Genomic DNA, 20,469 nt, shown 5'->3' with positions numbered 1-20,469 from the left:
TAATGGACACCCCCAGGCCTCACGAGGTTAAGGGACAGATACCCAAAATTACAGAGCCAAGATGTGTCAGTACTAGAATTCAGTACTAAGTTTCTCAGCCTCAAACGTACCAGTCTTTTTCATCATCTGCTATGTTTTGAAGAACAGTTAATAAAGCAAAGCAAAGAGCCTATATGCTAAGGATGAGAGCAGCCTCCAAAACACTGAATACAAATCTTAGCAGAAATGTAGGCAGAACCCAGAATAGGTAAGCAGAATTACACAGTGGTCATTCTCAGGGGGGCCAAGAAGAAGTGCTCTTCCGTTCTGAGAATATCACTCTTGAGCCAAACCATGAGTCCGCTTAATTGGGAAAGGTATCTTGCATGTCCTAGAGAATTAAGGTCACGACACTGAAAGTGTTGGGGTGATTTATGAGGATCACAACTGGAAAAGCAAAACAATCCCCCATACTCCCAAATTAGAAGAGAGATATTCACGCTAAGACTCTTGATAGATAAAAACAGACTCAAAACTCTAAAGACCTAAGAGACCAAAACTCAGTCTTCTGACAGATATGGCCCCCAAGTCATTAAGCAGAGACACATTTAACCCTTTACATATGCAAGAAGTGACAAAGATTTAAAGTCGACAATAGAAATGCATTTTTTAAAAAAAGAACTGTAACAGAGGGTAGACTAGGAACACTGAGTCCCCTAAAGTTTGTTTTCAAAGAGCCACAATTCTCTGGTTAGGCTCTCAAATACTTAGTTTAGTTATATGAAATTCCTATTAAAATGTTTTATGTTCTCAGCTCACTTAATAGCTTGATTTTTCTAGCAATTTGTTTATGCCCAGCTTCCATGAATACAGAGAGAATCATGCTTTAAATAAAAATGAAATACAAGAAAAATGGTATTTGAAAGAATAGAAATCAAATTAAAATCTAAATTGCAAATCGTCTAACATGTATAAGAAAGCTAAATTAGAACCCCAAGAAATGCTGAAAGGGAATATATTTTTAAGGGTCATAAACCAAACGATAATATTAATTGAGCAATAAGAGGGCTTATTTAAATGAAAAGCCCAAAACTAAGGATTTCATAAGCAATGTTCCTAATTTATATTCTTAACATGCTAACATTTGTTTCTGTCTTTTACATAGCTAACCAATTAGAGTATATTTCTACGGAACCAATTTTATTTGCTGACAATTATTTGTTATCTTAGTTATAATTCTGCAGCTTTTCAAGCAACAAATGAATGTCTTACATCTGGAAAAGAAAACACAAAACGTGATGGTATGATGTTTGAATACATGCAATTTCTGGTATGTTACATTCTAATTAACATAATTAGCTTTGAAATAGTTCTCACAATAGCTGTCAACACTTGTGTCAATTTAGTGGCAGTTAATGACATCTGTAACAAAGATCTGCTATTTTTTCCACTTAAAAATAAAATAAACCTTTCCAAAAAGAAAAGACAGGCAGCCTCACTGAATATTTAAAACTCTTTTTAATCAGTAAAGCTCTATTCCAGATGATTTAAAAAGCAGATCTTGTGGTTTATTCCAGGGGTCTAAACATCGTGGTGCACAATATAATCAACTGGGGTTTAGAAAACAAATATTAGAACATCATTTTTCATTTTTTAACATCTTTTTATTGGTTTTAGAACATTTCATATGTTGATATTCAAGCTGATAGCTGGTATGTACCAGTACTGATAGCTAACACACTTCCTTACAGGTTGGCAGACAGTCACAGCTGCAAACACTCCAAGTACACCCTAACCTCCCTATCACCTACCCCAGGATTCTCCAATCCTCTCGATGATAGTGGCAACCGAATTTGCCCCAGGTCCCTTCTGAAATTCTACAGTAAATGTCCTCTCTAACGGTTTCCTAGTGGAGATACACAGGCCTGTAAAAATACTTTCAGTACCTCCTCTAAGCACATAACAATCACTTTAAAATACATTTACATATTAGGGATGCTTACTAAAAAATGTTTTTACTGATGGGCTGAGCCAGAAAAAATGTTAGAGGCCCAACAGGCATCTTCTAACTTTGTTACACCTGGGCAAATGATAGCCAAATTTGGCAAAGGCAAAAAAAGATGGGAATATTAATAATACTTTCAGTAAAAAACTGTTAATATTCTAAAGGTCCAAATATACAGGTAGTATGATAGTAGTACACAAAATGTTAATTCAAAAGAAAGCAAGACATCTGTTCAAGTCACATTTTTGTTGTATATGGTGAACACCCACAAGTCATATTTTTTATACCAAAAGAAAATTCATGAAGAGCAGGATCCTGATCTTTTCTGTAATCTTCTGTGTAATCCAATGACAAGAATGAAAAGAAATGAGTTGGGTTTCTTTTTTCTAGTTGCCTTTTTTAAAATTTATTTATTTAGTGTTTTTTAACTTTTAAGTTCAGGGGTACAAACGCAGGTTACATAGGTAAACCTGTGTCATGGGGGTTTGTTGTACAGATTATTTCATCATCCAGGTATTAAGCCTAGTACATCCATTAGTTCTTTTTCCTGATCCTCTCCCTTCTCCCACCCTCCACCCTCAAACAGGCCCCAGTGTCTGGTGTTCCCCACTTTGTGCCCACGTGTTCTCATCATTTAGCTCCCACTTATATGTTAGAACATGCGGTATTTGGTTTTCTGTTCCTGCGATAATTTGCTGAGGATAATGGTCTCCAGCTCCATCCATATTCCTGCAAAGGACATGATCTTGTTCATTGCTACGGCTGCATAATATTCCATGGTGTATCTGCACCCATTTTATTTATCCCATCTACCAAAATGTAACTGAAAGAATGCCTTCTTTTAAAGGCATCATCTCTTAAAGTCTACTCATGTCAAAAATGTTATATTATCCTTCCCCCATAACTTCTAATTTCAAACAAGCCTCATGTCTGACGAGTCATCCCGCAGAAAACATGGCAGATCTGCAGTTATCTGAAAAGAATCATAGAAAAGCTTATCGTCACAAGGCTAGCTTAATCAGTTCTATAAATCATAAACTTTGGATGTACATTTAATGAAACTTAAATTCCATAATCTAATAATACATCAGCTCCTCTTGTCTGAGATGACAATAATAGTTAATATTTTTTGTGTTCTTATGTGTTCCAAGTGGATATCCTCAGTTGTATGATCTCACTTGACTCCAGTAACAATGACATGAGATAGGTACTATTAATATTCCCATTTTCCAGATGCACAGGAAGGTTATATTCTCTGGTCAAGGTCACATATCCAGTAAGTAGTAAGGTCAAGACTCCAACCCAGGCAGCCAGGCACTGGAGCCCATGCTCTTAAACATTACTCTAAACTGCCTATAACAATTAAATTCTAAATCAAGTACTTACACAACTGATCACAGTTGAGGTTAGAGCCACAGCAAAGCATGATCTCTCTGGACAATGGGAAAGGGGTGAGCCAAGGTCTATCTGTTCCATCCACGAAATTCTCCAATAACAGGGTTCATATTCAAAAGCAGAGCTCTCAAAGTTCAATTAAAACACAGGGGTGCTATGGGCACAACCAAATATAAGTCCATGATATTTCATCTGGTGTCATTTAAAAGAGCCCACCCAAGGAAATACCCTAGATTCGCATCTTCAACAGCTGCAGCTCATTTTCTTGGGCTCTTTAGGCATTCAGGCCATTCTGGGGACGATGAGAAAAGGGGGAGAAGGCAGGAAGAGATGCTTCCAGTCCTACCTATTTATATAATAATTGCTTTGGTTCCGATATGCACTATTCCAAGGAGGGTCATGTACCCTGGGTTGGGGTGAGGGTGGGTAAAGAGGGCAAGGAAGAGGCAGTGCATACGCTAAAGTACAAACAGGTATTGTCTAGGCAGAGAAGAGAGTTGTGTAGAGAAGAGTTTTCTTTCTGGAATAAGCAAGAGGCTGGGAAGAGGAGTCCGAGGTCGGAGGAATGAATGGCAGGTGGTTCACTACCCCCCATTATTCTGACAAACTCCAGAAGCCCTTAAAGATGAGAAACCTCAACCCTCCATCGTGTGAATCTGTCAAGGAGATGAATGTATCCAGAAAACAGGAACAACACTCAGAGTTTTTTTAAAGTTTAATTAATGACTTTTAAATCACAGCTTTATAAAAAGGGGGTACAAAGTATCACTTGTTCAACATATTTATAAAGCTAAACTTCATCACTGTATTTAGGAACCAAAGGGGGAAAAAATGCCAACTTACACTTATACAGACAAACAAGGAAAGAAATACCCATACAAACCTAATGAAGCACCCTTATAAACAAAGCAGAAGGCATCTCTAATTAAAGAAAAACAAGTTGGTTACAGGCAATGAAGAGATACTTCCTACTTAAGAGTACTAGAAAAGGCATTAATTCTTGTGAAAAGAAAGACAAATGTATGCCCCTGTTTTCTTGGGGTTACATATTCATCCATGACATACTAGAACCCAATTATTACTCAGTAAATACAGAATTCTACTGTGAAAACAGTAATGTACCTTCAATTCATAGACTATCTAGAATATACACCATCCAGAGAAGAATTCAAGTTTTGTTGGTGGATCATCTTGGAAAGAAAGATACAGAGACAAATAAGTAAATGACAGACAGAAGGAACAGAAGTCTGGGATCTGAGGAAACAAACCTGAAGCAGCACTAGGGCTTGGAATGACAACCAGTCCTAGGTATGGGGTCAGAATTATCAAAACTTGAGCAAGGGCTTTATGCCTCTACATATTATTTGTAAAAATGCTTGCCACTACTTAGCACTCATTGTTGAAGACTTTTTTTTTTAATGGAAGCTGATGTACCCTGAACAATAAAAGATTTAGTAGATCCCAAGTAGCTAAGTTGGACATTACCACACTGCTCCACATTACACTTAAAAACAAATTACCAGTGTCAGATCACAAAGATCTCACAATTCAGTAGGCCATGATGAATATGTAGCCACTGAATCTAACAAATGCACAGACTTACTTCCTTTTGGCTAAAGTACCAGAAAATACCATGCTTTCCACTTTGGAGAATTCCTAAATTGAAGACACTTGCTTAATTTAGGAAAATGAAGTGAAGGCTCACCATCGACCTTATATGGCACGACCATGAGTGGTGGTGGTGGTATTCTAGGGTGCAGATTAAGTCGGAACTCATTTCATCACTGATATCCATGAGCCTCTGAGTTTTCAGGTGGTTCCTCTGCCTTCTCAACTATCCTAGAAATATCACATTAGGAAGAAACATTATTGTCCACTGCACTGTCTACCTTTACCTACCACTCCCCCTCCCCATCACACTGTATACAATTTCCACTTGGCCTTGAAGCTTGCCTAACCAAAACCTACTCAATGTTTAACACTCAGTTCAAGTTGCAAAGTTTTCCCAGACACCTGCAGGTCAAGTCATTCTTCTGCTTCTGTGAATTCTCATGGCTGAACTCTCCAGCATGTTGTTATCTTCTATCTTGATCTCGGATTTCCCAGAAGTCTTCTTCCAACTAGTTTATAGGCTCCTTAAAAGCAAGACCACGTGTCATGCAGCTTTTCATACTAGTCAGATAAGAGGGAATCCATTAATAGCCAATTAAATGATCAATAAGCATCCTGGGGAATACACTGATTCAGAATCCCAGAGTAGATTGAAGCTTCAGGTGCCAATGAACCAGGAATAAGTATAATTACCACTACTACTCATTACACTAACCACAAAACTATATCTAGAAAAAGCAAAGTAGGAAACATATTGAGGCATGTTTTCCCAGAGTCACAATAACCAGGAATTTCCTAAGAAGCCTCTGAAGTAAAAGGATAATTTTCCATTTTTTCCCAAGACAGGAAATGCTACATCCCAATACCTTTCCCCCAACAAACAGCTAATTATTATTATTATTATTTTTTGAGACGGAGTCTCGCTCTGTCACCCAGGCTGGAGTGCAGTGGCGCGATCTCGGCTCACTGCAAGCTCCGCCTCCCGGGTTCAAGCCATTCTCCTGCCTCAGCCTCCTGAGTAGTTGGGACTACAGGCGCCCGCCACCGCGCCCCGCTATTTTTTTTTTTTTTTTGTATTTTTAGTAGAGACAGGGTTTCACCGTGGTCTCGATCTCCCGACCTTGTGATCCGCCCGCCTCGGCCTCCCAAAGTGCTGGGATTACAGGCGTGAGCCACGGCGCCTGGCACAGCTAATTATTATGGGTTTCTTGGTTTCTTTTGAGAATAAGACAGCAAACAGGTCAATGCTGGTATTTTGCCATGGGAGGAAATAGGATGCCAGAAAGGACAAGCTGTGCCACCTCAGCAGTCCACCAGAGGGGAACCTGTCCACACCAGTGAGCATTTCCATAACAGTGGCCGTCACTGCTTTGCTACATTATTTTAATTGTTTCTTCAAACATGGAAACCAGTAAAACCCTGAACAGCCTGACCATTCAGCTAGTCTGGGCACCAGGAACCTCCAAAAATGACAGAAACAGAATTAACATCTCTTCAGTGCTCCTTTCATAAACAACTATTTTCTAAGTACTAAGTACAGACCAGGCACTGCCCTTGGTGCTACAGATACAGTAAGGAATAGGACAGCTAGGTGCAGGCATTTACCACCCTATGGATCATCTCTTTATGCTTGGTGGACAAGCTGACCTAAGTGGGCATACCAGTTGGGTAAACAGGTAATAAATAATCTCCAACACATAGAAGTCTCTGTACATATATGTGTAGTACTGCTGTTCCAAATTTGTTTTGCTCCCCTCTGTGATGGTAAATAATTAAAAGAGGGCATGTGTTTCTATTCTTTAAAACCCACATAATGTATATGGGCACCGTTCGCCTCACTGGCTGTCAAATGGGCCTTTGATAACAAGAAGTCACACTTCACTGGTCTGTCCAGGCAAACCCACGCAGAGACCCACGCAGAGAGCTGCTCCAGCTGGTGCCTAATCCTTTCTAGGAAGGACAATACCTAAAGAAGGTAATGAACATTTTTTAACCTCTGCAAAATGAAAAGAAGAAAAAAACTAAGACATGTGGACATTTTAAGTGACTGCTCTGAGTGGGATTTCATTTTAGGAAAAACAAACTTCTCCCCCAAATATGTAGGTCTTCACTACATATTTCATAGACCGAATCGCAATGCCCTTCACATGCCTGCTCATTACCCACTGGGCACCCAGCCGTGTTTACAATAAGAACACACATTTACAGTATCTTTTCACAGAGACAGCAGTTGGATTACAGAGAGGATTTTAGACTTCATTGTAAGCTGATCTTTGATTTACGGACTCATGTTAAAGCAGCTACTTGGTGGATGGGCCCAGGTGAGCCTATAATGAGATGGATCTTCATGGATTAGGCCTGTCCTATAATAATCTGCTCAGGGCTCCCCACCGCTATTTCAGCACTGAGTTATGAAAATTCATCCCTTCACTATAAACAGAACCTAGCTCAGAGGGTAATAACTATGAGATGTATTACTCCTGGAATACAAGCACTCCAGAGACTCTGATTATAATGTCCACAGCTGAAGGCACTATTTCACAATTGAGATTACTACTTTCCAGATGAAAAAAATTCTGAGTTGTGGAATAATGCCTTCAGCTACACACACTGTAATCACACTCAGCAGTTCCTGTATCCCAAGAGCAATACAGGTTACCAACAGTTGGTTTGGTAAGCTGATTTAGGGAATAAAAGAAAGATGTTACAGGAGGCAGCACAGATAACCCTAATTTCACATTCGCTTTATCTACTGGCTTTAGCACAAGAGTTCAACAGGTCCAATAACCATATCGATTTCGCTAAAGCATAAATTTAAAAGAATAATTTTATAACCAAACCAACAAAGTTTTAAAGATAACAGTATTGACTGCTGACCAGGGTATAGTGAGATGCACTTTACCAATCTAAAAGTATAAATTTGTACGGCATTCCTAGAAAACAGCTTAGCAAGGACTATGGAGAATGTCAACAATGCTTATATTCTTTGCCCCAGTAATCCCACCCCAAGAATCTACCTGAAGAAATCATTAGAGGTGAATAAGGACTTATTTTACATCTACTCATCACCATTATTTGCAGTAGGAAAAACTTGGAAATAACCTAAAGGGAACAGTTTAGTAAATTATGATAAATCCATATATTGGAATATTATGCAGCCTTTAAATTGAGTCATAACAGCAATAGAGAAATGTTAATTCATAGATGAATTCTACAACTTTGGTTAAGCAATTTATTCAAGGGCATTCAAATTGTTCCTACATCAATATTTAACAGATACTCTCTCAGAGTTAACTAATTGGACTTCAGATCAGGTTTTTGTTTTTGAGCTATAAGGCTAATGAAGTATTGATATAATATTAAACGACTGCAAATAAAGTCTGCACCCTAAATAAATGCTGACATTATGTCTCTACATTCTGAATGAATTAAAAAGGAAAAATACACTTTTGCATACATTTAGTAAATTTTCCCTGACTTCTTATAATGCATTTTTTTTTTTTTTTTTGCAAATGGAAAAGATGAATATTCATCAAGGCTCTCTGAATATATTACAGTTTAAATAGTTTGGTTTTAATATTTATAGAACATCATGAAATATAATTTCTCCATTAAAATAAATGTATACGATGTCAAAAGACAGCCACTGAAGAAACAAAATTATGCCACTTAACCTAATATTTAAAAGTTAAAATATAGCATTTGAAAGCACCTTGTCCCTTCAAAAATGTTAAGGATTCTAGAAAGATATTTTTCAGTTTGGTTGGCACATTTTGAGTAAAGATAAGAAAAAAAGAAACAAGCTACTCCCACATCATGCAAGTAAGGACAAAAAGGTTAAATTCCTACCTCAATTCAAATGATCTAAGGGAAAAGTGCTTGTTTTCTTCCCTTCTGGATAATACCATCCCACCTAAAGCTACCTCACAACCTCCAAGAAACACTTTTTCTACCAACCCCAAGAACATCGATGACAGCATTTCTTGAGTTACAGGCACGATGCAAAGTACCGCACAAGAGTTAATTCATTTAACTGTCACAATAACCTTATGAGGTTATTACAACCATTAGTCCCACTTCACAAAGGAAGAAGCTGAAGTCCTCACAGTTAGCCCTAACTGAGGCTAATAAATGGTAGAAGCTGGAGTTGAGCTCAGGCAGCCCATGCTCTCAACCACTCTGCTTTTCCCTTTCATTCTCATTTTCTAACTAAATGATTACAGCTTACTTCCTGAATAAGGTTTCCATAACTAATTTCTCTCTGGCTTGAAGAACAGCTTCTGGGAAAGGCTACATAATGTAAGCAAGAAACTGATCACAGATTAAAAACAAAACCATAAATACACAAGAGTCTGTTCTAGAGCACTGAAAATGTACAGAAAAGAAACATATGTTTATGCATTCAACAAGTTCACTGAGCACCCTACTATGTGCCAGGCACTATTCTAGGCACTGAGGAGACAGCTGGGAAAACAGAACTATCTCTGCCTTCATGAAATTTACATTAGGGTAGTAAGAGATATATAATAAAATAAGCAAACGATATGGTATACTGGACAGTGATAAGCTACGGAGAAAAATGAATGAAGGAAATGAAATACGTGGCAAGCAATATAGGGAACAGTTTGAAACAGGATGGCCAAGGAAGACCTCAATGGGAAGAATGTGAATGAAACCTTCACACAAAAAAGATGAGGCACAGGATTCCAACCAAACAGAAAACTGGAGAAAAATACCGGAAACTAATGTTCATGGTACTTCTGCCATCTATCTAATACTTCCAAGTACAAATGGAGTGAATATTTCTGGTGATGGCCACAGAAGCCATTTTAAACTTCCGGCATCAAGGCTTACAACCTTATTTTCCTACAAAGAAATAAGTTGCCACTGGTCCTGCTTTTGCCTCCTGAAATTTCCATCTTTCTTGCCAGAAAGCAGCATCTGTATAAATCCCCCAGCTTTTGACGACTATGACTTCTGTGATAAACTACCCATGTGTGTGGGGAGGGACAGAAAGATGGAGGAAGCAAATGGGAAAATGAGTTTTCCCCTCTTCAGATTAATGTATATGAAGTATACATCTGACACTTCATCAGCACTCCCGGCTGGTGTCCCAGCAGGCGGACACTGGCTGAGCATGTATTCTGCCAGCTACCAGGCTACTTAGGATGAATTGGCAACATGCCATTTATCTGAAATGCCCAATGTGTCTGGGAAAGGGAACACAACTACATTTAGCATTGCCAAGGAAAACTAGATACTTCAGGCTAGGAATTAATCTCTTCCTTGAGAAGGTAGTTAGCAATACCTTCAAGCTTGCCTATGGCATTTAAATCACTAAAGGTCATGCATTTACTAAAATTCATACGTACCAAACCTCAGGGCCTTCATTTATATCTTACTAACATATTAATACCTCTCACGTTGAGGGCCTATACTTTTCTGAAATGTATGTTGTTGCAACTGGGCATGGAACTGTTATATCGAGTGTAATGCTATCATCTGGACATAAGCCAGTTTGGTTCCTTGTTTTTCCAGTCCCCACCATACTTGAACACACATATCACTTCAATTTAGTCAATGAATCAACAAAATATATAAACAAATGTGACTACCTGATTGCTTAAAAGCAGATTAATGAAATTTCCTTGAATGCAGACACTAATAATCTCTTCACGAATTTTGTCACCATATTTTTTTGAGCGGCTGATGTGACACTAAATGGGATTTAGCCTGTAACATGGGCTTTAAGGCCAATCACAATTGTAAGATGCACACTGAATAGCAAAGCCATAGAGATTTTAGATGGATGATCTTATTAGGCCACCCATTACAGCATGAAGAATCACACCATCATGCTCACTTTGCAACTAAAAAAAAATGTCGCTTTTCCATAAATAATTATTTGTTCCTTCAACATTATTTATTGAACACCTTCTATGTGCAAGGCCTTGTGCTGAGAGCAGTGAAAAGTAAAAAGTAAAAATCAGACAAGAATTCTGCCCTCAAGGGGCTTGCAGTCTAGCAGAGAGATATTTGGCATAAACACAAAGAACAAAATTCTACAAGGTGTACATGCCCACCTCTTCAGCACAATTCTCGCTCAGATCTATTAGCTGTAATTGGCAGAGATAATTTTGATATAATCCAATCTAAATGAGGCAGAAACAAAACAGATCAACTTGAATGCCCCTTTAACTGTGTGGTTTGACAAGGGGTACCAAAAGCAGAAAAGGTCACTAACATGTACTCGAGTGACATGTCAACATAAGTGATAGGGCATCGAAATCTGGGCACATGGCAGCAGAGTAATAAGGAAATCAAGATGGTCGTCCGTCTGGCAGCTCTTCTCTGGCTGCTGCTCTTAATACAACAGAAGGTGAGGGGCAAGTAGTTTTCCATAGACTACAATTAGGAACTAATGAACTCTCTGAAGGGAAAGATAAGGGTTAAATTTTACATCTTCACTATCTAGTAGTAAATGACTAATCACATTCTGGCTTCTGTGCCCAAGCTTACCTACAATATAATAACAACAACAGAAATGATAATATTGCTAACATTTGTGACTTGTTATATGCCAGGTACTATTATAAGTTTTTTCTACATGGTATTTCAGCATTTTCCCCAGTGTTATATTAAGCAAACACTATAAACACAAAAACCTGCAGGTAAACAAGCTAATAATTTAAGTGATTCCTTGATAACAATATCATCTGATAGATTTTGGGAGGTACTCTTCTCATGTTTTCTACTGATAGTTCTTATTGCATCCTCTTCCCAAATATCTTAGGTCACGTGACATGCATTTCATCAATGAATAAGTCAGTTTCTGTTTCTTGGTATGTGACCATTAGTATTAGTAAAAAGATATATTACTTAAGAATGGCTGGACATGGTGGCTAATGCCTGTAATCCCAGCACCTTGGGAAGCCATGGCAGGGGTATCACCTGAGATCAGGAGTTCATGACCAGCCTGGCCAACATGGCAAAACGCCGTCTCTACTAAAAATGCAAAAATTAGTCAGGCATGGTGGTGCACTTCTGTAATCCCAGCTACTCAGGGGCTGAGGCAGGAGAACTGCCTGAACGTGAGCCAAGATTGCGCCACTGCACTCCAGCCTGGGCACCAAGAGAGAACTCCATCTCAAAAAACAAACAAACAAACAAAAAGAAGATATATTACTTAAGAAGGCATATTATCACTGTCAGAATGTGACAGTGTTGTTTGAATCACAATGATTGACTTGACAATAAACATACAGGATTACTATTTAGGTGTGAAGAATAAAGTTGCAGTGGCTAAGAAAGCACTTCTGTCAAAAAAAAAAATCATGAATTGTGAAGTATTTTCCTCTTTCCTTAAAAAGTAAATAATCAGAGTAAAATAAGCTTTTAATAAAATTCCCTAAGGAGAAAAAGTCCCTTTGGACTTGGGGGTAGGATGGAGGAAAATGCTCTCTACCATCACGTTAATTGTATCTTTTAAAAATAAGCCCCAGTCAGGCACAGTAGCATGCGCCTGTAGTCCCAGCTAATCAGGAGGCTGAGGCAGGAGGATCCCTTGGCCCAGGAGTTTGAGGTGGCAGTGAGCTATGATGGTGCCACTGTATTCCAGCCTGGGCAAAAAAGCAAGATTTGTCCCTAAAAATGAAAATAAAAATGAATTAAAAGTCCCAGTATTTTCATGAGAGAAAAAAGATGAATTTTGGTTTAGTCAATTTTGAAGTCATAAACTATCCTGAAAGAAATTTCTTTAAAAATAATTATTTCACACATTCAAAATTATTCTGAAAGAAGAATCAGGGAATTCTAGAGAAGAAAGGGACTTTATAGACTGTTTAATGCCTCTTTTCACCTTACAGGTACAAATGAGGTGAGAGAATTTGAGAGACGGACTTGTCCAAGTTTATACAGCTATGTAATGGCAAAAGCAGGACTAGAGGCTAGACCTGAACAAAATCTCTATCCATGACTGCATTATTTCCAAATATCCAACATAATTTATTACCAATGCATAAAATTAGAAGACACAATACGTTGATTTATATATCATTTACATCTTCATCAATAAAAAATGTTTAAAAATCTATTTCCATATCATACAACCCTACCAGCCATGCAAAAGTAACTTGTACAGACTTCTAAGTTGAGTCAAAGGCCAAAACTAGGAAAGGGCCACCAGCACAAAAAAAAAAAAAAAATCTAATAAGCATGTTAAATATAAAGGTCTACACTGGGGAAAAAATAGAAATGTGTGAGTCCATGCTGCTAACAAATACACATGTATTTATGGAGAGTGCTGAAGTTGGAAAAATCACCATTTTCAAACACAGAAAAGAGTGATCCAGGCAAGAATCACCTATGGATTCTTGGGGAAATTTTGATGAAAAGCATATCTGCATTGCTTAAAAGTACCTCCCATGTTGCTCATAGATTGGGAGAGAGAAAGTGGTAACTAGAGAGAGAAATCAGGCAACACTTTGACTGGATGATTACAATTAACATCACAGAGAGGGGCAGATGGATGTGATGGGCCTCCAGAGCTCATTCCTTAAGAGGACATGACATCACCAGTGTCGTATTCTTGCCTGGAATGTAAAACCCTGAATCTCACCATGAGGAGAGAGCAAACAAATACGAGAAATATTCCCTTAAAAATAAGCCATTAAACAATTCTTCAAAAATGTCAAATGTCATAAAAGACAAAGGCTGTGGAAACATCCCAGATGTTTGGGGACTAAAGAGAGGGACAATTTCCTGCAACACATGACCCTAGACTGGATCCTACACTGGAAGAAGGAAAATGCTATAAAGGACATTAATGAGCCAATTCATAAAACTGAAATACAGGTGACAGAGTAGATAACTGGATTGTATCAGTCATAAATTTACTCCAGTTGATAACCGTGATAAGAAAGGTCTATGATATATAGATGATGCACTCTCAAATAGCTCAAAAATCATGTGTGTATGTACATATACACACATACATACACATACACACAAAGAGAAAGGAAATTAAGAAGCTAATTGGGCAAGGCGTTAATTAGTCAAATCTAGATAAAGGATAAACTGGTATTCTAAGAATTTTTCTTATTCTTGCAACTTTTCCATAAGTTTTATATTATTTCCAAATAAAAAGCTACAAAAAGGCCTAGAAATACTTTCATTTCTTTTAGGAGAAGGGTAGAGATGAGGCCAAAATTGAGAGAAATCCTCCAAACCGGGTACAGGCGTAGAAATTAGCACATTGAAAGCAAGGAATTTCACATTGCCAAATCTGTGCTTAACGTCACATGTGGGTACGTTTAAATATAGTTAAACTCAATTAACTTAAATTGTCCCCAGGGAGGTGGTGAGCTAGAGCAGCCTCCACCGGCGCCCGCGGACACTCACCAGGCTGGCGGTGAGGGAGGGCGCCGACTGGCCCAGGGCCTGGCTGCGCATGCGCACGAGGTTGGACGTCTCCGCAGAGGCCGGCCAGGCCTGTCCCGCCACCGGGTTTGGAAGGAGGTATCTCCCTGTTGGAGTTAAAGAGAAGAAAATGTAAGTGACAGGCAGACGGCAGTAGTCTTATTGCAATGGGGGTGAGGGTTGGGTGTCTATTCCTGGCCAACCTTGTTCTGTATTACTTCTGCCATACCCAGTAATAACATTTATTAATAGCAACCTGGGAAAACGTGTTCTAATTCAGTCAGGAGACCCAGTGGCAGGGTCTGGCCCTGACCTCCAACATCATCTCCTGCATGAGTGTAGCCTCATCAAGGTAGGATGAGGTGTTTTTTTTCCATCTGCCTATACCAAGGGAATGCGTTGAGAATGTATGTAAGTACACAAAGCATTCTTAGCATCACAGAAGCAAGCGTGTGCATTTGTAAGTGTTTTTTGAAAAAATCTAATATGGAAAGTGATCTAGGACTCAATTATAAAATAATCTACAAAGTGGAGATCATGACCAACAAAAGGAAGCAGAATTCTTTCAAGATGAAATGGGGCTGGTGCCTCTCCCCCAGCCCTTTTTCTCTGAAGTGCAGGTGGCCATCCAACCTTGTCTGTGGGATATATAATCATATCCATTTGCATAAATCAGGACATCAATGTCAGTCTAGGTACACTGAGCAATTTCCATCAACCTTGAACTGTAATATATACATATATGTTTTTAAAAGTCAAACAGCTGAACCAATTCACACTGTGTTACTTCCTTGGTGCATGGACTTGACTAATATTAACACACAAGAAATGGTTTTTGACTTCAGGAAAGTTAGGATGGACATGAATATTCACATAGCAATAAAGGTCAGTAAAAGTCGAGACTGTGTTTAATTTTCATCTGTTTTGCCCCAATATTAGCATAATTACTGGCCATAATAGCTGCTCAATAAATATTTACTAAACGATGAAAGGGCTTGTAGACATTTTCTTCCATAAAAACAGACAATGACAAGATGGCAGACCACACAGAGAATCTCATTTGAGGGCCATGTGTTGGGGACTCCAGCCTCATTCCTCTCCAGAATCATGAGGGATTACAGCATGCATAGCTGGTGGCTCTGTAGCACAGGTAACATCTGTTCCTCATTCTTCCCTCAGGCATGCATCCCACAAGCATATTGCACTGGTTAATAACGATTGCAGTATATTAACTAGTTTACCATTACTGTACATGCTAACTACCAGCACTGTCAAAGCACAGGAGCTAGGGGCATCTCCCATCAATTGTCCATGCGAAGAAGTCCATTGCTTTATTTAAGCCAAGTGCTTTCAAAAATTTGTATTTTAGTTGCAGAGGAAAAAATGGCTTCTTTTGCCAAAATTGCTTTTCCACTCTTTTATTATAGAGTGAAAGCACAGACTCTGGAGATAAATTAGATCTTCTTTTGAAATCCTGCTCTGTAGCCGAATGACACTGGGAAACTTAGTCTCTCTTGGACTTGGTTTTTTCCATCTCTAAAATGGGGGCGATAGACTTGACTATGTAGTTATTGAGGGCATTAGAGAAATTTGTAAGTACAGTACTCAGTAAATGTTAACTATTTAGCCATAAGAGCAGTAAAAATGAAAAGTATCCTCTTTATTTGGGATGAGCTTTTCATTCACAAGAAGAAAATGCAAATATATACAAAGGAACAAAAATTACCTATCATCACACCAAAGAAAACCACGATCAACACTTTAGTGATTTTCCTCTAGACTTTCTTTCTACAACCTACATATTCTTACAAAAACACAATGTGATACTGATTTTTGTCACCTGCTTCCTGCCAACTCCACATAATAGATTGACCTTTTCCAAGCAAATAAATGCAGCAAATGTCAATTAATTTAAACACTATCATTGAAGATTCCGTGATAGTGAACCTCTGTGGTTCTGATCACCATCTCGAAAACATTCAGACATATTTTTGGACAAGGTATGCTGCATTTGATGTCTAGAATTTTAATTTTTTCCTTGCCTTATTTCAAAATGTGAACTAAAAGCTGAACTAAGAGTGGCTTTGAGAAACAGGTCCCCTGTAGGCCCAAAAGCAGGTAATTAATGAGGAAGAGCAGGAAAACTATAGATTGCATTTAGGAATGTTGCATTAATATTACAGGGATAAATGGTTTCTTTAATACAGAAATCACTCAGTATTTGAAGGGCTCACTTGATAAAAATATATAAACCTCTAATAATCTGAATCCATTTTTTTCTCCCTCCTATGTCATTTTCTATATTTTATTTGTATTTATTTATTTGTAGTTTATTTGCATTTTCTTTGTTCATGTTTTGGAAAGGGAATGATAAGAGGTACAGAAGCTATATGATGCCAAGGTTTACATGATGGAGAGAACCCACTATAGCCTCACTGTTGTTCTGCCTCCATATGCTTCATGTTAAAGAAAACTGAGGGTAGATTTAAAAAAAAAAAAAAAAAAACTTGGGAGAATTTAATGTAAAATAGAAAAAATTAAAGGCAAAGTATTTTTATTCAGTGAAGAATTCAACAAATCTTTTTTTCCTTTAGTAGAAAATAATTATTAGGCTGGGTGCAGTGGCTCATGCCTGTAACACCAACACTTTGGAAGGCTGAGGTGAGCAGTTCCCTTGAGCCTAAGGGTTCAAGACCAACCTGGGCAACATAGTGAGGCCCCATCTCTACAAAAAATTAAAAAGTTAGCCAGGTGTGGTAGCCCAATCTGTGGTCCCAGCTATTCAGGAAGCTGAGATGGGAGGATAGCTTGAGCCTAGGAGGTGGAGGTTGCAGTGAGCCAAGATCGCACCACTGCACTCCAGCCTGGGTGACAGAGTGAGACCCCATCTCAACAAATAAAATAATAATAATAATAATACAAAACAGAAAATAATTATTAGACTGTCTCTATATAATTCCCCTGATGTGAGGAAATAAGTTTATTCTTTTCTGTATCCCCAGTACCTGTTATAGGGCCTGGCACTTAGTAAATGTTCAATAAATGTTTGTTGACTGAAAGGCAGGGAAACCATACTATTAGAACAATAATTAGTGAAGTCTCAACAGGAAGAAAACCACCGAACAGATAATTTTCTTAAATTTCCTTTACAAGTATAACATAATAGCTAAAATACATTGAGGCCTTATTATATACCAGGCACTGCCACATCCTAACAATCATATGGGATAGGTATTATTATCTCCAGTTTAAACCCAGAGAGGTACATAACTAGGCAAGGGGATACAGCTACACAAACGGGCAAAAATCAGGATTCTGACTCCAAAGCCCAATCTACTCCAGGAAAATATTCATCACATATGCTTCGGTGAAGAACAAGTTATAAATTAAAATAGAATGATTCTATATTTATATAAAAATAACATATATTAAGAGAGAAAAGCACCTGGAAAGATGGGAGCAGAGTGATTCAAACCACAGGCTTGGAATCAGGCACAAAATGGGTCTGCAACCTAGGGTTTTTTGTTTTGTTTTGTTTTTTGAGACAGGGTCTATTTCACTCAGGCTGGAGTACAATGGTGCAGTCTCGGCTTACTGCAACCTCCACCTCCCAGATTCAAGCAGTTCTCCTGCCTCAGCCTCCCGAGTAGATAGGATTACAGGCACGCACTACCATGCCCAGATAATTTTTGTTTCTAGCAGAGACGGGGTTTTACCATGTTGTACAATGGCACAATCTTGGCTCACTGCAACCTCCGCCTCCTGGCCTCAAGCGATCCGCCCGCCTCAGCCTCCCAAAGTGCTGGGATTACAGGCATGAGCCACCTTGCACAGTCTGCAACCCAGTTTTTACAGTCACATGCAGTTGAGCAACGTATTTAATTCCAAGCCCCCAATATTCCCATCTCTAAAAGGGGGATAATAACTTACAAAGTGGTAGATAAGATTAAAGGAGATAATACACTTAGTCACTCGACCTAGGACATGGAAAAGCAGTCAATATACTATCACACTTCATATTATCATAAGACCTGCATCCTCCACCACCACCATAGCAACAGAATAAAACACGGTAACTGGCTACTTAGGCCAGGTCACACACACACAAAAGAATCATATTGAAAGATATTGAAACAAATAATATTTCTTCTTGTAAGTGATAAACAGCAAATTCAGAATTGTAGCCATCTCTGGCAGAGAAAATGAGGGGTGGGTGCAGGGAGGAGTATTTTGGATCTGTAATATTTTATTGTTTTAAAAATTACCAGCAGGGAATAATAGGGTTTGCTACTTCAACTTAAAAGTGTAAATGAGGAATTAAGTTTTTGACTTGTGGTTTTAATAAATTTAATATGAAATTTTTTAATGTATCTGGAGAATGTAGCAAATACTAAGCTTTGATAAAGCTGGCTGATAAGTATACAGAGTTGTATAGAATTATTCTCTATTAATTTCTGTACATATTTTATAATATTACTTTTAATAATTCATAGCAAAAAAAAATGCATTTTGTATTCTTGCATGGCAAACTAGCTAGGAGCATCTTCCCTCAACTCCTCAAGATGGTAGTTCCTGTGGCCCAGGTCAGGGACCCCAGAGGTCTGGGTGATCGTGGAGGACTCCTAGGTCCTAGGTTGAAAAGCAAGGAGCCAGGGGAGAGATTTGATGGCGAATGGTAGCAGAGAGGTACCATGAGGAATCTCAACATCAAAGTCACAGCAACAGGGACTGGGAAAGGCTCTCTCTCTCTGCCAGTGAGAGGGCGAAACAAAAGCAGGCATAACTCCCAGGTAAGGCCTCAGTACAGGAAATTCATAAGCTAGGACCCTGGCTCAATGAGACTAAGCATGGTTCAATGAGAAGTTGGACTCTGAACAGAATCCAGAACCAGCACCCAGTGCTGGGGAACACAAAGAAAGGAACACCTGAGCCATGCCCTTTCTCTCCGCACACTCTGAGCCATGCTTTGAATACTGCAGTTTTGTTACATCTCACAGGATACTGTAAAGCAAGCAGAGACCACTGAGAACAAGCAGGTATACCATCTCGTCCTTCTCTGAAATCACTCAATTTAACATTATGTACATTTATGGCTATCTCGTTTAAGTCCAATCTTGGTAACAAGACCAAAGGTGTGCCTTCAATTCCTTTGTTACCTCAACAGCCTAACCCAAAAGACAAGATTTTGACATCCAATAACTGATCTGTCCTTAGCCCATATTTTTATATAACACCTTCTTCAAATCCAACAGGACAGAAAGATTCTTGCCAGTAATGGTAAAAAATTAATTGCTCTAGTCATGGTTGACTTTAATGTCAGACTGCTGAGTTCCTGTTCTAAATTCCCATCACTTATAACATGAATTTCTCTAAACCTCAGGTTCCTGCGTAGAACAGGGCCAAACTTTAGGGCTGTTGTAAAATCTAAAAATAGAAAATATAGAATGAACACTCAATAAATATAAGCTTAAAAAATAAGAAACACCAAGAGCTACCCAACACACATTAAATTATAAAGTGAGCAGAAATAAAATTTTGTTAAACCACTGGAAAAAATTAGGAAGCACTTATATACATATAGAATGAAATGCTTATAATGCAATGATGGGTAAGATTTTAGATGTCGTTATTTGCATAGGCCTTGTCCTGAGGAATCATATGAATGTTATAAATTGGATGGTCTGTTAATACAACACATGGGATATTTTATTCCTGCCTAGACCCCCATTAGTGTTAATAGAGAAAAGAGGACAACAGATGGATTTAAGACAGTCATTAGAAGGCACTAACATGATACCATAGTTGATAGTGATTACATCGAACTTTACATAAATTCACTTTTTGATGACTATCAAGAGCCTCTAAAAAGTGTGTTGCTGTCGTATTCATGCATCATTTGCTGCCTACAATTTAAGAAAATTAGCATCTGTCAATGGCATTATTCAGCTGCACAGGGTGGAAATTAATGGATAATACCATTTCTAATTTGTCGTAAGAGAGGTGAGCTTGCCTAGCAATCTGGTTGCTCTATTTTAATACCAAATTGAACTTGTTGTTACAAC

The 20,469-nt window shown here is 38.4% G+C and overlaps 1 protein-coding gene across 7 annotated transcripts in view; it reads right to left on the bottom strand.

The window, feature by feature from the left end:
• Positions 1-20,469, bottom strand: part of MAST4 (microtubule associated serine/threonine kinase family member 4) — a 576,418-nt gene that overhangs the window by 373,434 nt on the left and 182,515 nt on the right. For 4 of the 7 annotated variants that reach the window (XM_017959600.3, XM_017959601.3, XM_017959602.3 and 1 more), the window contains exon 3: positions 14,390-14,514. In XM_017959600.3, the coding sequence (XP_017815089.2) occupies positions 14,390-14,514 (125 nt within the window). Of the gene's footprint in view, positions 1-14,389; positions 14,515-20,469 lie in introns of those variants that run through there. The other 3 variants (XM_009208547.3, XM_009208548.3, XM_009208549.3) reach the window with 1 other exon arrangement.

This window comes from Papio anubis, chromosome 5, assembly GCF_008728515.1.
Source record: "Papio anubis isolate 15944 chromosome 5, Panubis1.0, whole genome shotgun sequence".
NCBI lineage: Eukaryota > Metazoa > Chordata > Mammalia > Primates > Cercopithecidae > Papio > Papio anubis.
This window is presented reverse-complemented; position numbering and strand designations above follow the sequence as displayed.